At 41.4% G+C, this 16,699-nt stretch overlaps 4 protein-coding genes across 5 annotated transcripts in view; 2 read left to right on the top strand and 2 right to left on the bottom strand.

Moving 5' to 3' along the window:
• The first annotated feature begins 382 nt into the window (after nt 1–382).
• Nucleotides 383–4,976, top strand: LOC146625658 (receptor-type tyrosine-protein kinase FLT3-like). The gene is made up of 15 exons (XM_085362366.1): nt 383–436; nt 586–1,065; nt 1,353–1,429; nt 2,019–2,170; nt 2,252–2,373; nt 2,485–2,596; nt 2,805–2,947; nt 3,147–3,325; nt 3,486–3,624; nt 3,706–3,883; nt 3,999–4,099; nt 4,204–4,318; nt 4,399–4,604; nt 4,707–4,791; nt 4,886–4,976. Exons 2-14 carry the CDS (start codon nt 1,056–1,058, stop codon nt 4,787–4,789), a joined length of 1,617 nt encoding a protein of 538 aa, XP_085218492.1. The 5' UTR covers nt 383–436; nt 586–1,055; the 3' UTR covers nt 4,790–4,791; nt 4,886–4,976.
• Nucleotides 4,977–10,626: 5,650 nt separating this feature from the next.
• Nucleotides 10,627–12,344, top strand: urad (ureidoimidazoline (2-oxo-4-hydroxy-4-carboxy-5-) decarboxylase). Its single transcript, XM_085362365.1, has 2 exons — nt 10,627–10,839; nt 10,970–12,344. The coding sequence occupies exons 1-2, from the start codon at nt 10,665–10,667 to the stop codon at nt 11,317–11,319; spliced, it is 525 nt and encodes a 174-aa protein (XP_085218491.1). The 5' UTR covers nt 10,627–10,664; the 3' UTR covers nt 11,320–12,344.
• On the bottom strand, nt 11,796–14,647 carry pdx1 (pancreatic and duodenal homeobox 1). The gene is made up of 2 exons (XM_085362364.1): nt 14,263–14,647; nt 11,796–12,286 (listed from the first exon to the last, which is right to left on the bottom strand). The coding sequence occupies exons 1-2, from the start codon at nt 14,645–14,647 to the stop codon at nt 11,907–11,909; spliced, it is 765 nt and encodes a 254-aa protein (XP_085218490.1). The 3' UTR covers nt 11,796–11,906.
• Nucleotides 14,648–16,515: 1,868 nt separating this feature from the next.
• LOC146625655 (uncharacterized) overlaps nt 16,516–16,699 on the bottom strand; it is a 5,794-nt gene continuing 5,610 nt past the window's right edge. The window contains exon 3 of one of the 2 annotated variants that reach the window (XM_085362362.1): nt 16,516–16,699. This exon is cut by the window's right edge and continues 394 nt beyond it. The gene's annotated coding sequence lies outside the window, so the exon portion shown is untranslated. The other variant, XM_085362363.1, reaches the window with a different exon arrangement.

Raw genomic sequence — 16,699 nt, 5'->3', positions numbered from 1 at the left:
TCTGACTTATCCCTTTTTTATGAAGTAAACCTGTCTGGAAAGAATAGTGACTGCCGCTTCCTCTCCTTCTTCAGCATATCAGGACGTGAGTGCGAGAGGGAGGCGAGGACTCCGCTGGTTCCTTTGGTTATACCACTTGCTGGATTTCTTAGCTCCCTGGGACTTTTAGGTCGTGGCGCAGGCCACTGGACTTTTTAATATTGTGTTTTATTGACTTTTATTGTGCTACCCCTTGGCCAAGGTTGTTTTAATTCATTTTGCATTTTTAACTATTTAAATATAATAAATTATATTTTTAATCATACAGTTTTAAATCGTGGGCTTTCCCTTGGCGGCTCCACTGCTCACTGGAGGAAGGTTTCCTTCCTTCGCACAAAACCACTGTGTCTATTTTATTTTGGTCCCAAGGGAAAAGCAATCTAACTTTTATGAGAAGGTAAGAAGTGACTTTTATTCAAGTCAAAGTACTTCGCATCAAAATGTGTGAAACATGATGTCGTTTACATGTGAAGCCACTCGTCGATTTCTACAAAAAGATTGAGAAAAACAAATAACAGAGAGCGAAACTGTACCATTTCCATGTAGGAGGGGCAGTGAGGCAGACTTCTCCAGATTAGGCAGCTTTGGGTGAGCAGATACTTTCAACGTTTCAACCTTGTTTGTACTCATCTTTGCTCTTTTCCTGTGTTTCTAGTTAGAGATGCTGTATTCCGTCTGTGAAGCTAGTTTATCTATCGGATGTATGGAGAAAGCGTCCCGTTATGATCCAGCTGTGATTAATTACTTGTGTTTGTTTTTCCTTTGATATTATTAGGATATTATTAACTGTTTTGTCTTGTTCGTGAATATTGCTGGTGCTCTGTGAGTGTGCGAGGACCCCTCTCAAATCCTGCCCGTCTGGTGCGCAATATCCTCGCTTCTTGTCTTGTTTTTCCACCATCATAGAGACTAGCCCTTTTCATTTCCTTGGGATGAAATTCTCATATAGGTAGCGCTGTTGCAGCAACAAATTTTCCTTTCAGAATACGAGAAAGAAAACTTGGAGGCAGAGAAACATGATTGCAGGTGAGTGAGAGTTATTCATTCCTGCACAACAACAATCGAAGGTAATCACAGACTTGCAATCAAGGTTTGTGTAGTTGGCCAGAGCTAAATTTTGAGTTATGAAGCATTTTGTTTATGACACAGTTGTAGTTCATAAATACAGTCTGACTTAGAAAAGCAATCATTTCTTCTTAATGATGCATTTATGTTCCTTTTTTTTTGGTTTTGTTTTTTCCCACTGGTGTATATACATTTGTTTTGATTTTCAGTAATATTTAAACTAAAGATTCAGTTTTCTATGTCTCCAGCTGTTCTGCTGCTGTGTGCTGTCGGAGTGCTCTGCTCTGATGATGTAAAGACTCCAGTCGGTGTACCCAGTCATGAGGTAAGAGCTGTTTTAACTAAACTCTGATCAAATAACTGAAAGTGATACTGACAATGAAGTCTTAAAGCAGGGAATAGTTCTGAGATGACATAAAATGAACTATTATTCTTTAATAAACCCCTCTTGACCAGTCTGAAATATGCATTAATTGCACATATACATATCTGGGTAAACAAGACACCTATAGTCTAGATAAGACAGAAGTGAACACCCATTTTCATGCTGTGCATCGACTCTTTAATGTTTGTGTAGCTCCAGCTTACCTTCGCAAATGGCAGTGTGTGTGTTATGGTGTACAGGGCAGCAAAAAGCACACAGCAACAGAGAGGGAAATAGTGCTAGCTGCTCTTTCTGTAATTTCCTGTAATCACTTTGTGTCATTCTAATACATTTTGAAGAGGTTTTAGTACAAGTTTTGTTCAGGTACAAAATATAAGCTTCGTTTGTTTTGTTTTTTAAAGGAAACATTTAATCAGGAGATCAACTTTTTTTATGTGTTTTCGGGAAAATCTAATTCAGATCTTGCCAGTGGTGATGATTTTACTGCTGCTAAATGAAGGAGGATTAAATGTTGGCTCTTGTTTTTCAGGCAGCATGTTTGACACCAGCTGATTATCTGAATCCATCTGGTCCCATCACCAAAGTGTTAGCAGTGGGTAAGAAACTCATCATCTCCCTGGAGGGCCTCTCTGGATCTCTTGTCTGCCACTGGATCAGAGGAGAAGACCGAGTAATGACAGCGTAAGTGACCGTCTGTGTTTCTGTTTGGGTGCTTTATATTTCTATGTATTTAAACTGAGATGTTTCCTTTAACCTCAGCAGAAATGGGAGTCAGTCCATGGTCACATCACAGCTTTCTGAGACAGATTCAGGGGAGTACACTCTGACCTGTGAATCCAACAATGTCACCATGTTCTCCACGACTGTGATTCTTCATGTAATGAGTGAGTAACAGCTTCTCACCTTATTTCTTCTACAATACTCAAACAATCTCTGTTTGATGATCGATGAGTGACAATACAATTAATTTAACTGTTTTCTTTGATGTTGTTTAGAACGTCCAACAAAACCACAGCTGATGCTTGATGGTGTTGACGTGTCTGATACTTCTCCCCTTTTTAAGTGTGTCTCTGAGGGTTTCCCCAAACCCACAATCAAATGGTCTGGGTAAGATGTTGTCCTTTACATTTGTATGCAAACTTCAGAATAGCAACACTTCTTAATGTCTGATTTTAGACTGAATCATTTAGAGAGATGCTTTATTTTGATTTTAGATAGGTATCAGACAAGCTTTGGTAATAATGTTTTTCATAGACACAGCTTTCTGAAAAATATCAAATATCAAAATGTTTTTTTTTTCTCTCTGTTTGACCAGTAACAAGGATGGACAACAGAGTTTAAAGGGAAGCGACAGAAAGACAGAGCGCACAATATCAAGCACTGAATATTATAATAGAGGAATGATGTGCTGTGCAACCAATGCTGAAGGACAAGAGTGCTCCCAACTGTATGACTACGGTAACTGGATTTAAATTAATTCATAACAAATTTAATACATCCATAATGAATTTATCCATAAGTTCTTTCTTCAAATACATATAGTGAAAGTGAAAAAACAATGTTTACCCAGAGATTCACTAACTAATCTCAGAGAAGCAAATCGCAAATGTTGACCATGGTATATGTTTCTTACTTGAGGCACTGATGTGTGTTTCAGACTTACAGAGCAGTGTAATGAACAAAGATGAGGTATCTACTGTCACCCTGAGCGAAGGTCAGTCTCTGCTGCTTCGCTGCAGAGTAAAGGGATACAGTCTGAGATCACCTGTGTGGGAGAAAGGAGGAAAACAGCTCAATGCCAGGACACTGTCACGTAAACCAGAGAAGGAGGAGGAGGTACAGTAATGTCCTGTAATCAGGGAGAGTTTCCTTAAACTTTCTTGTTATGTTTGTCTGAAAACTGACCGACCTTTTTAATATTCCTCAGTCTGAGACAAAAAGTACTTCACTGATAATCATCCTGCAAATGATCATTATTATGGGGTTTTTCTTCCAGATGTGCATTAAAAATGACTCACATTTCGGTGTTCAGATGGCCTACCTGTCCATCAGATCAGTGAGAGAGGAGCACAGCGGCACATACACCTGCACGAATGCAAATAAAAACTCAAAGTCTGTTCATGTTAATGTCTCAGGTCAGTAGACTTCATTTCATGTCATTATTATTTGAAACTGTTCCCACTGAATAAATCTGGTTTATTCTTGTGTTTCCTCAGATGAAGGTTTCCTCTCTGCACAGCTGGATGAGACCAAGATCATATCAGCTCAGGAGGCATCCAGCACCTGCTTGCAGGCCACTGTTTCCTACCATCCTGTTCTCCAGTACTGTTCCTGGGAGACTCCTGACAAAAACAGGACTAAATGTGTCAGGGAGACATGGGTAACACAGCACAGGTACTTCAATGACGCAAACTGTCATCATGTAGAAGTGTAAAATTATCCATTCATTCACATTTTTCATGATCAGTGTAATCATGTGATATGAGGACTGTAATGAACTGTTTCTCAGGACTGTGAAGCTTTGTGATCCACTCATATCAGGAGATTATAAGTTACACCTGGAGGCTGGAGGACAAAAGGAAACAAAGACCATATCAGTGTGTGTTGTAGGTGGGTTAATGTAACCTTTGTTACAGTTGTATTATTACTTAAATTTAATTATAATTTATATTTAAAATGTGAGATTGTTTGAGATCATCTGATTTTTGTTCCAGATGAACCAAAGTTCAACTTCTTGTTTAATAAGGATGATGGTACCCTCAACCTTGAGACTGTCAGTCCTGTGCCAGCAAACTATACCTGGATGTTTTGCTCTGAGTCCAATGACAGGTATGATTACCTGCACAGCCGTTCAGCTCAGAGAGCATTTTAGCTCTGATTATTTAAACTCCTTTTACTTTGTTTCACAGCTGCAGTGAAATTGACTCATCCTGGGATGAGGTCCCAAATGCATTTCAAATAGATTCTGATGTTTCCTGCAACAAGACGATCAAGAGCTTAGTGAGCAAAGACGTGTTAAAAGGAGACCAATTCAGGTTTTGTCTGACAAACTCAGTTGGCTCCTGGTGCAAAACCTATTACATGATCATCCCACCTACACCTCAGCCCTCTATTGGTAATAACAAGTCTCATGAATATATTTACTGAAAATATTTGATGGAAAAAAAAAAAAATTCTAAACGTTGTCATGCTCACATTGTTTTGTTTTGTTTTTTAGGTAATCCACCTGAGGAGAACTGCTTCCTGCTGACAGTATGTTTGGTTCTGGTTCTGCAAAACCCATTACCCAGTATTCTCTAAAGGTACAAAGAACTTTTTATTTGCATTACTTTTTAATAAAATGTCAATTATTAATTAATCAATTCTTATTATTGTCCTTGTATTTCTATATTATAGATGGTGTACCTACTTATAACAACATGATGGTGCTGAAAGTAGGCAGTTTGCTTCTGCTTCTGGCTTGGCTGTAGTCAATAAAGAGCTCATGTACCTCATCAAAAATAAAGTATATATTTGGTCTTTTTATAAACATCTTTTTATGAACAAAATAAAGAGCATAGCTCATCATCACTGTTTGACCAGCTTGTAGACTGAGGGCAGAGGGTCGGCCTGTTCACCTCCACAACTGGATGAATAACCATTATCACTCAGTCTCACTCTCTTTCTTTTTTTCAGCTTGGTTATAAAGATATAACCACCAGAATTTCAGCGACTGCCATGATCCACTGACCTCTGTGGACATTTCTGAACGATGTCTGTGTAGTCAGACATTTCAATATCTGAGAAGGATCTTCTGTAACCATCAGATACAGTTACCACCCATATATCATTTTATCCATACAGCATGTTACTTGATAGTCTTCTCACAATCATTTAGAGTAAAATCGAGTGTCTTTATCTTTAAATCAAATATAGTGAGCATTTTATACTTATTGCTGGAACTGGATAAATCATATTTAACCTAACACTTTTCATTATCTACCACAGTTTAACTATATACTACAGCTTAAGCAAACTGTACAAAATAAAGAAGGTCTAAATGTGAAAGATGCCAAGAAACTCAGAAATTTACAAGGAGAGCATTTAAATTCCAAAAAGACATGTCGTAACATATCAAGAGATTTATACCCTGAACTGTCTTGTGATGACTTGATAGTGCTAATCACTGCACCACCATGCAGCCTTGTGTAGTACTCATGCACCATCATATAAGTATACTTGGGCTGTAGAAACCGCATCTTGTATGTCATTCTTGTGCTCAATAAGCTCCAGTCAGGAAAAGTTACAGGCACACCCTGTCAACCCACAAAATTCCTCTCGTGTATCAGAACTGCACTCATTTCTGTGTATTTACAGCTACTCTTCAAAAGTTGATTCTGTTCATCTGGACGTAGCGTTTTGTGGGAGAAACGTTTCGTCACTCATCCAAGTGACTTCTTCAGTCTCAGCTGACTGCAGGTTTCCCCAAATCTTATAAACAGCACATTTGCATAATGATTGAAACCAGCCCACTGAAGGAACAATGGGCTGGGAGGTCAGTTCCTTAGTCTTAATTATGCAAATTCTCATGACCATTGATCAACAACCACTGATCAAAGCCCACTGATCAATGGCCATGAGTACCATTCACAGAGAGTTGGGGAATGGCTGCAATCCCAGCATTGTAAGATGGCGAAAGATGTACCCTTAGGCCCCCTCCTCAATTCAGAGATGGTCTTTCCCTTTTCACGTAAATGGCTTCCTTGACTCCGCGCTCAAACCAGCGTTCCTCCCTGTCCAGGATGTGTACATCCTCATCCTTAAGAGTGTCCACTGGCCTTGTTATGGTTCAAAATATTGGGGATGGAGACAAGAGAAAAACCACAATAACAACACTGGTCCGGCCGGGTTAAGTCAAACGATGATTTTAATAGTCACACGCGTGGGAGATGGACACTGTATGCAGACAGCCTCAGATCTCAAAATGGTGGAGCATTGCTCAAACTCTTATAGCCTCTGGTGCCTCCACCTTATCATAAAAAGCCTAAACATTCACATGCTTTCTCTCACACAGCGCCTAAGCTACGACCTTGGCTCCCTGTTTATCTGCTCCTGCTGAGATGGGGCAGAAAACTCCAGTATATTCTGTTCTCTTCTAATCAGACAAATAAGGCGATGACTTTCTGCAAACAGTATTTTCTTATAACTCAGCAGTATAATGCATCATAAAACAATATCATTCATCCACAATAAATCAGCAGTCTAATGTAATGCAAATCAGTTTAACTAATGCAATAGTTATCAGCTTCTTCTAATTCAGGAGAATAATGCAAACTAAAACTACATAATAATTCACAATCTTTAGTTAGGGGTATAACATGGCATAAAATAATATTATAATCTAACAGCCTGTAGGTGTAAATAGACTGCAGAGTCCTGGCCTGACGAAGTAGCTCTTCTGTGTTGTGCCATCCGCTTTGCCACAGGTTGTTTGGTTTCCCCGATGTATAAATCCTGGCAATCCTCCTGGTACTTAACAGCGTACACTATGTTACTCTGTTTGTGTCGGGGGACCCGATCCTTGGGGTGGACCAATTTTTGGCGCAGCGTGTTTTGGGGTTTAAAAGCCACAGAGACCCGGTGTTTAGAAAAAATGCGTCTCAACTGCTCCGATACTCCTGACACATACGGGATCTCTACAGGTTTTCGCTTGGGCAGCGGTTGTCCTTCTCTCCTGGATCAGCTGGAGCTTTCTTTAGGTGCCTTTCCAGCTTTGACAAAAGTCCAGCTGGGATAACCACATTTACTCAGGGCCTTCTTGATGTGCTGTTCTTCTGCCTCCCTGGCCGCTGTGTGTGTAGGGATCATGTTCGCTCTGTTTTGTAGCGTCCTGATGACGCCCAGTTTGTGCTCCATGGATGATGAGAGTCAACCTTAAATACTGATCCGTATGCGTAGGTTTACGGTACACATCAGCTTTTAGATGTCCCCCATTAGTCATGGAAATCTCACAGTCTAAGAAGGCTAACCTGCCACTTATTATATCCTCCCTTGTGAATTTGATGTGTCGGTCCACCGAGTTAATGTGACCCCTGAGATTTGATTTTCACCCAGCTTTCATCCACATATCTGAACCAATGGATTGGTGGTGTTCCAGGGTAGGATAGCAAAGCCCTCTTTTTCCACTTCTTCCATGGACGAAACGTTTCTCCCACAAAAAGCTACGTTCAGATAAACAGAATCAAGTTTTGGAGATTTACTTACCTGGATGATTGAGCATGCATCAAGACATTTACAGCTACTCTGACAGCTTTGTGAAGAGATTTCTACACATGCTGGTGGAGTTTGGTTGCAGTTATTAAGTCAAAGAGGGGGTCGAGACAGGTTCTGAGTGCTACTTGAAAAACTCAGTGTAAATGTTTTGAGGCCTCCAAGGCAATGCTTCCCCTGCCTCCTCATTTGATCTGTAGCATTAAGCTGTTCAACCATTACTCATTGTAAGATCAACTCTTCCTGTATAAATGCAGTAACCGCAAATGTCACTGCCCCCAGTGTCCAAATGTGCAACAACACAAAACAAAAACAATAAATGGCTCTTACACCCATGGCTGCTGTATTATGCTTTTTTTGGTTTCATGGTGGCCACGTTGTTATCCTGTACAAGCCAGACCTGCTCTGAGCAAATTGTCAGTGCAGGGAAGCCCCCAACTTCTTCGTTGCCATAACAGTGATGTTGTTTTCTTCTTGCTCCTGGCAATGAGCATTGAAAGTTTAAAGTGAATGAAAAAGAGAGAGAGAGAGAGAGAGAGAGAGAAGCTATGTGACCACAGATTTTTATCCTCATGCTCAAAATATTTCCACCCACGGAAAGTCTGCTTATCATGAAACCAGTCTCTCCTTTACTCACAAATGAAATGTACGCCTGACTGTATAATACTTTCTCTGCTATAACATTGTATCTAAAACAAACAAATAAATAAATAAACGTCTGTGCACACCTAAATGAGTCTGCTCTTTTCCTGTGTTTCTAGTTAGAGGTGCTGTATTCCATCTGTAAAGCCTCTCTTAGATGTATGGAGTAAGCATGAGCTCCCATGTGACATGACCTCCTTTGTATAGGTGAGGCAATTTGAGCCACTTTGGTTGTGCAGATAAGCAGCATTTGATCTTAAGCCTGTTTCAATAACAACCCCTGGCTCCAGAATGTGCTGAGTCTCCTCCTCTCTAATGGAAAGTTGCTGTCACTGTTAACAGACCCAGATTTTGCATGTGTTTCTTTGAAACTGGTGTATCAGTGTGAGGACGTGATCTTCAACATTCCCTGCTTGCCTGGTGATACATCCTAATTTTCCTTACCTCGGCTGAATTGTTGTTTAATTTAGGTAATTGTGTGATCTCCTACTAAATGTCAGGTTAGGCCGCACCAGCGTGGGAGTGGAGATCCACTCTAGTCCAGCTATTTGCTGTTGAGTCCCAGAAGTAATTGATTGGTGGGTTTGGGGCCCTTCTCTTTAAAGGGGATAGAAAGGAGGAAATATGCATGCAGAGAGACTGGATGGGAAAGGGTTGTAGAATACTTTTGAACTGAAGCCCACAGTTGGAGGAAAGCTTTTTTTCTTTTTATTTGGCTGGTTTTGTTTTAAAAATGCTTTAGTTTTACCAGAAGGAAGATTCATTTCAGGGCTTATGTGTTGCTTTAAAAAAAAGAATTGGACTGAAAACTGCTAGAAGTAACCTGTGCAGCTTTAGGAGGAATAGCCTACCCTGTAATGAGGAGGTGGCCAACCTCATTAAAGAGACTGAGAGTTGCATTCCCAGGATCTTGTGTGAAAACTCCCTCCCCATTAACTCAAGGCCCATTAAGGTAGATGAAAACTCTTTCTCAGGAAGATGCTGAACTAATTTTTGATTGGCTGACAGGCTGATAATGCTAAACATTATGTCCTCGGGCTGCTGGCCAGAATTACACCCCCAGCCCACTAGCCTGCCTTGAAAGAAAAATAAGTCTTGTGTATCTTATTTCCAGTGAGAGTGTGGTGCTCACTAATAAAACTTTTTTTTCTTTTTTTGGACTGAGGCAGTTTTTGCCCATGTGATTTTGTGCAGTAGTAAATCTGTGTAGGAATTAGGTGTCCTGCCAACCATGTTTATACAGCATCATAGTGATCAGCCTTCCTAATTCCCTGCAGGTTAAATTGCCATGTAGGTGGAGTAGTGGAGTTGCAGTAAGAACATTTCCCCCTGCATACCAGGAGAATGAACATTTGGAGGCAGAGAAACATGATTGCAGGTATGTGAGTATTTCAGGATCCTGCAGAATTAATGGCAATCACAAATTTTAAATGAAGATTTTCGTACAATGTGATGCAGTATATGATGCCACTAGGAGAAAAGCTGTGTTCTACTTAAAAGTAGATTTTACTAAATGACAGTAATGAAGTACATTTTTTTAATGTTTCCTTTTTTAAAGTGGCGGAACTAGAAATCTTTAAATGGGGGCAAATGAGGGGCAAGAGGTCCAGGCAGGGTGGCACATACCTGTTAGGTAAAGCATGTAAAAATATGTAAATAGAGTCAACAAAATATCCACAAAACTATTTATAGTATCATTATCGTCATTATCGGGTCTAAGAAAACAAAGATTGTAGGTAGGTTTACACAATTAGTTTTAGCCATTCAGACTTAAAGAGCCTCGTTCAGGAAATGTGATCCCCGGAATTTGTCTGAAAACGCCATCATTTTCAGTGCAGGTCTTTTAGCTTACGTAAAATTTTCCTGCAGCTCTATCGCTACAGGCTATTCTCATGTAGGATCTGTCTGCTTCTTCCACCACTGAAGCCTTATCATGATCTCAATACCGGCGTCGCGCTGTTTTAATGGATAGCCGTCTGATTTATATTCTTTGCTGACCTTTGTTCAGCGCTAGGGGACGCCAGAGCTCAGAATTGTAATGCTGAATAAGGACCCTGCAGCTAAAATTTAAATCACTGTTTTCCTCCTATTTTACACTCAGCCAACTGTTCTTTCCAGTGTCAGATGATAGTTTCCATAAGAAAATATTAACCACTGCCAGACTATCCGGGGAGGGTGGGGGGTGTTCTGTGTGTCCAGCGGTGCGTTAACCCTTGTTGCAAAGTGTTGCGTAAAGGTCAACAAACACTGCCTGTGGCACCACTGAAGACTGTTCCCATAAGTCATGGACATTTCAGCTGTAAATGCTCTTTCTTACGAGGATTTTGTGAACACTTTCGGTAACGTGGTGGAGAAATGTCCTGTTATAACAGCCGCTGTGTGGTCGAGGCGTCCGTTTGTGAGTTTAAATGCTCTGGAGGCTGCCATCAGTGACTTCATCGACGAGCTCCCAGAATCAGGTGATCCACGGAATTAGTTTATTAACATTTCTACCCTGTGCTCGGGTTAATTTTTACGCGTTTGTTTAATAAGTAGGCTTGTATCAGTTTAATGCTCTAAACTGGCAGAAATGATCGGTTGTATGTGCAGGTAAAGAGGGGATCCTAAGGTGTCACCCCGATCTGGCCGGCAGGGACCTGCAGAGAGGCACCTTGACCCGGGAGTCGCGCCAGGAGCAGGCGGGAGCCGGAATGGACGCGCTGACCTCGGGGGAAGCCGAGCGCATGGCCCGTCTCAACGAGGAGTATAAAAAGCGCTTCGAATTTCCATTTGTCATCTGCGCCCGGATGAACGACAAAGCGAACATCTTGCTGCAGCTGTCCGAGCGCTGCCAGAACGAGCGCGCAGTGGAGAGAGCGCGCGGCATCGAGGAGGTGAAGAAGATCTGCCGCTTGCGCCTCCAAAGTCTGCTGCTTACTGATGGCGCGAACAAATTATGAAGTGCCGGAGGTTGAGTTTTGCGCCAGTTTGCCTCTAAACCTCATCACTCCCAGGCTCAAAGGCTGTGGTATATTTTAATTCTGAATGTATCCATAAAATCTCAATCAATAAAACATGTGGATCATTGATTCTAATTAACAATCTCCATAATACAGCTTAGTGTATATACAAGTGTACACTGATGTATGGAAAACAACAGCACTGATAATCATGTCTGTGGTCCGCTGTCGGGAAAGGAGTTCGTGAATTTGTTGTCTCCGCGTGCCATCTGGTGTTGAACCTATCTCAGAGGATGTTTGGCGATGAAGAAACGTCAGTAAATAAGTCCTGAATCAACAGACTGTGGACTCCAGTCAGGGGGCTTATGGTGGTCCAAGAGAAATTTCTGAAGGGTCCCTGTAAACGAGCACTTTACAGAAATATCCCCCCACCCCTAAATACCATCAATCTTTTCAGAAAAAAAATATATGTACATGTTTCCTAAAACTTGGATTTGAGTTTCAGTCAAAGTTAAAATGATCCCTTAAATATGAGTTCAGGTCTGAGTCTTAAAAATCTTAAAGTCTTAAAAATATATCCGCTGGATCTATGCGCTCTCTCTGGAGCCGGAGGCAGACAGACCGTGCAGAGGGGACACGGGGGGTGTGGTGGGGTGTGGTCCGTTTGAGGAGGAAACCCCTCCAGCGGCCTCCCCCTGGTCTCCAGAGGTGATGGAGGAGTCCTGGTCGGGGTCGGCCCCCCTCGCCCTCCTCCGGTCCTCCTCCTTCTTCCACTTCATGCGCCTGTTCTGGAACCAGATCTTGATGTGGCGCTCGGTGAGGCTGAGGGTCAGCGCCAGCTCCACGCGCCTCGGCCTCGAGATGTAGCGGTTGAAAAGGAACTCCTTCTCGAGCTCCAGCAGCTGGGCGCGCGTGTACGCAGTCCTCGTGCGTTTGTTTTCTTCATTCTCAGTCATCACGTATGACCCTAAAACCACACGGAGAATTAGCGCCCTTTAAAAACAAGAATATGTAATAAAAATGAATTTTTATTAAAATCTGAAGCACTTCAAGTGTAAATTTACATTTTTAATTGTAAACTATGAAAAGTGTTTTTTATTCATGTAAAAAATAAATCTTGAAAATGAATGTAAAGAAGAATCTCCAGCCACTCTTTATTTAACCAGTACTAACCAAATACTTGGCCAAAAAACAGGTGATTATTACGGGGGGTTATTCAAACAGGTGTAATTTAGATTTTAGGGATGAAGATTATTATAGATTACTTGTTTTAGAGATTAAATTAACATTTCCTTCAAGGACAAAACATATTTCCCAGTGCACGTGATCACCCAGAGCTGAAATTAAAGCAGATTAATTACTGTGCATATCATAAACCACAACCAGGAAGTATTTGCTACAGTCACTGAAAACTGTATATAAGTTTTAATTTTTTTTTTTAAGTATTTTCATATTGTTGAAGATAAAGACCGAAACAATATAAGTTTTTAGACGCCTTAGACGAATCCATTGACCGCTTCTTTAAAATAAATGAATTAATTAATTACGACTGTTAAAAAATGATCTCTTCCATTTTCAATTATATTTTTTTACATTTAAAACAGTCAAGTAAAAAACAAAGATTTAAAATATTATAGAAAAGTAATTCTTGTCTTTATTTGCACGTTATCAGTCACGCATCAGTTAGTTTGAAGAGCTTCTACAGCGTTTTATTTTACCCGAGGACCCTAAATTCCCTCATATAATTTGTTCATTTTGAACATCAATACAAGAAAGACTATTCATTCATTTATGACGTTGAATGTGCAGCTAAATTTGTATTTAATACGTTCCAAATAATAATAATAATAATAATAATAATAATAATAATAAATACTGCATTTAATATACATTTATTTTCAAAGTGAAACTGAAATACGCCATCATGCAGACTATTTTTTAAATAGATTTACATAGTCAAGTTGTTAGAAATTAATATGAATCATGTGAAGCCACTGATTATAATTATTGCCTATTTGTAAGGCACTAATTTAGAGTTTCGATTCTGGGCATCATTCCCGTTACCGTCGTTCATGCTGATTTTAAAAACTTTTTTTTTTTTTTAAGTTCATAGTAACTGTTTCAAAATGTCATATATAATAAGTTTACACTGTCCATTAAGTATCTCAGAATAATAAAACAACGTGGGCCTGCTATATCAGAGTGTAAGTTATTCAGTTTCGACTTTATGAGAGTGGCTCGTTCATACATGACGCTTCTATTGAGAGTTCTTTAGGAGAGAGAATCAGAAGAAATGTTTTCTGGGAATTTCATTCTGATGTAAGAAAAGTACGAGAACTTTATTTGCTTTTTTTATTTTAACCAAAATGGGGTTTTTCCTAACGACGACACTGCTTTTACGCAAACTCGCTGCACGTAAAGCCTCTCCAAGTTTGTTGAAATTCAGTCCACTGAAAACTCTTCCCTAAAAAATACTTTCCTTAAAAAGTTCATTACATGTTAGAGTTTCTTTTTTGTTCCACGTTATCAAGACCACATTAGAATTACAAACGACTTGGCAATATAAAAGACTATTATTAGGCTGCTCGTGGCTAAAGATAGCGTGATTTGTGAAAATGTTTTTGTACAAACAAAACTCACATTTTTGTGACGATAATACCTCATATGAAGCAACCGCTCACCTCCCGGGCCTTTTACAAAAATGACTGACAGGTAAACTGAAACACCCAGGATCGTATTGTTGGGGCCATGATGTCATTAAAGGCCTCAGAAGGAGTTAGTTGAAAGTTATTTGTTATGTAGCTAAATTGTGCAAACATGACTGTCTCATATTTTAATTTGAAGCCCTCTTTGAACTCAAATTAAGAACTTTAACCCCCCTCAGTCAGATTCTGTAGTACGCTCATAATCACACTGTATACGCTGATTTGTTTGAGTGTTTACCTGCCCACTGTCCTTTCCAGGTGTGTGAGTGGGATTTAGTGGTTTTCATCCAGGGGAATGGCAGGTGATATCTGCTCTGTTCCACGGGGTCACTGTAGCCTGGAGGCGGCTGGAGCGTCTGCTGTTGCTGCTGGTGGTGGTGGAGGAGCTGGGGTACGCCAGGTTCCTCCCGCATACTCGGCAAACTGTAAGTGGTAGCAATGTCAGGAAGGCCGGCCTGCTCCAAGGCTCCCATGGACGGCGGTGTGTAGACGGAGTGGACCTGCCTGCTCATGTAGAGGCAGGGTGGCGGGCTGCTGTGGCTGTAGTCATCACCCTGTGATCTCTGGTACGCGCAGGAGTCTTTAAAAACCTGAGAGGGATAAAAGTGATCTTCCCGATTCATGGCTGGCGAGGACCCGTGTCTGCAGGGGGGCCGTTTGCGTACACACACGCACCGTAACCTGCGCCCTACCTCGGCGTAAACCTTCAGCCCTACCTGCCTCAGGCGCAACTGCGAGGCCCTTACTGCTCCACACAGGTGTGTCACTCTGCCACCATGTGATCCTGTAGCGCCCAAGCCATTGGTTTCACTATTTGCTCAAAAACGGCAGGCCGATAGCTCCCAGTTTCCAGGATATTCTGCAGCTCTGTGAGCTTTTTTTTCCAGCCAACTGAACAAGAGCGCGTAAATCAATGGTACTCTGTAAATACCGCAAGGTTTACCTGGCATCCACCTGTGTCTGACCCCAACAGCAGCAGCAGCAGCAGCAACAACAACAAAAACAGGTGACCGTGCAACTGCTCCTTCCACATGTGGGGCAAAAGAGGGAGTTATTAATCAAGAGCGTCTGGAAGGAGCACGAATCTCACGCAAGGCAAGCTGGATTGTCCTCAAACAGCACAGCCATCGACATTTTATATGGATATATCTCTCGTGTGCACACTGAGGTTGATAAATCGATACGTATGGGCGCAAACATTGGTTGACCCGCCAGATAAGAGACGTGGATGGAGAAACAGTTGTCTTGGAAACTCTGGCGAAAAGCTCAAACACCACACACAGCCCACTTTTTTCATTTATCTGCTTTTCCCCCCTCTAACGTTTAAAACGCGCCCATTATACTTTTGTAAATGCATCATTTAACACCATTTCGCACGCATGGACCCACGATCTCCGCACGCAGGTATCTTGGCGACAACAAACAAGAGCTCATGCGGCCACTTCGCTCGCTGCACTCTCGCCGGTGTTTGCTGGTCATTAGCCTTCAGCGGCGGCGTGTGCTCGCGCCATTAAATCAATTAGGCTGGAGTGACTGGACTGAACTCAATTAACAGCCGTGCGCGTGGAGCGTGTCTCCACAGCCTTCGAGCTCTCCGGTGTCGGCTTTACGCAACGCGGAGACGAACGCGATTTACTTATTTTTCAGGAAAAATTACAGGAAGATCGGGCTTTTACCTCGCTGGTGTGTATCAATAGACCGTATTTGCCCGGAGTTCTTCAGAAGCAATTATGCCACTTTCGACTGTATCTTAATGGGGCACTCAGCGATGCAATAAAGTTCAAGTAAACCAATTCTACACAAAACACCGCCTGCACTATGGCTTAATGGTGTTTATATTTGATTATTGTTTCAAAGAGGAAGGAAACAGTTAACCAGAGCCATTCTCCTCTACAGTGGAGGCAACGTGATTTATGAAGCATGATGCGCCTCAGATGCACTTTAGCCAACTTTCAAGCTGCAGATTTTTTTTTCCCCTTATGTAATGGCCTAAGCGAGGAGTGACACACGGCTGTAATTGAGCCGTGTGTAATCAGGGCCAAAGAGCTTGACATTTGTCACGTTTATATAAGGCTGTGAAACAGTAAAAAATAAAAAGGAGGCTAAATGGAGAGGACACTGAAGGCTTCGGCAAACGTCCACCCATCCTCAAACCTTACAAAAGGTGAAAATACTGTATGTGTTAAAGGGTTAAAATACTTCACTGCCACACATAATCCTCTGGAGACCACTGAACCACAAGCACAGGCGCATGTAGGAGTGTCGGGAAAACAAAGTTTTTTTTCCTCTCTCCTTTGACAAACAAAACCCTTTGTGATAGCTGGTGTATACATGTCAAAAAGTTGGACAGGCGATAACATGTGCTTACCTAGTGGCGACTGCAGCGTGGCCTATGTAAACATCATGGCTAGTGAATAATAACAGAAAAATGGTAATGACATGATTGAAACAAAGCCTGCTCTTATGGGCGAAGCATAACTGCATCAAACTATGATGAAGAGAATGAAGAACATAAACGTGTGGGATGTGTTATTCAGACAAAAGTTTACTGGGGGGAGGGGGGGCAGCAACTGAACCCATCATGAGAGACAATTGTCCACCTTTACAATCCGGTGTAACAAGAACTTAAAGTTTCGTGTAGCTCATTCTGAGCAAAGTCAGCAGATCCTCTCAGG

This window comes from Diplotaxodon limnothrissa, linkage group LG9, assembly GCF_057381915.1.
Source record: "Diplotaxodon limnothrissa isolate DT_005_m linkage group LG9, D_limnothrissa_male_GT1.1, whole genome shotgun sequence".
Lineage (NCBI taxonomy): Eukaryota > Metazoa > Chordata > Actinopteri > Cichliformes > Cichlidae > Diplotaxodon > Diplotaxodon limnothrissa.
This window is presented reverse-complemented; position numbering and strand designations above follow the sequence as displayed.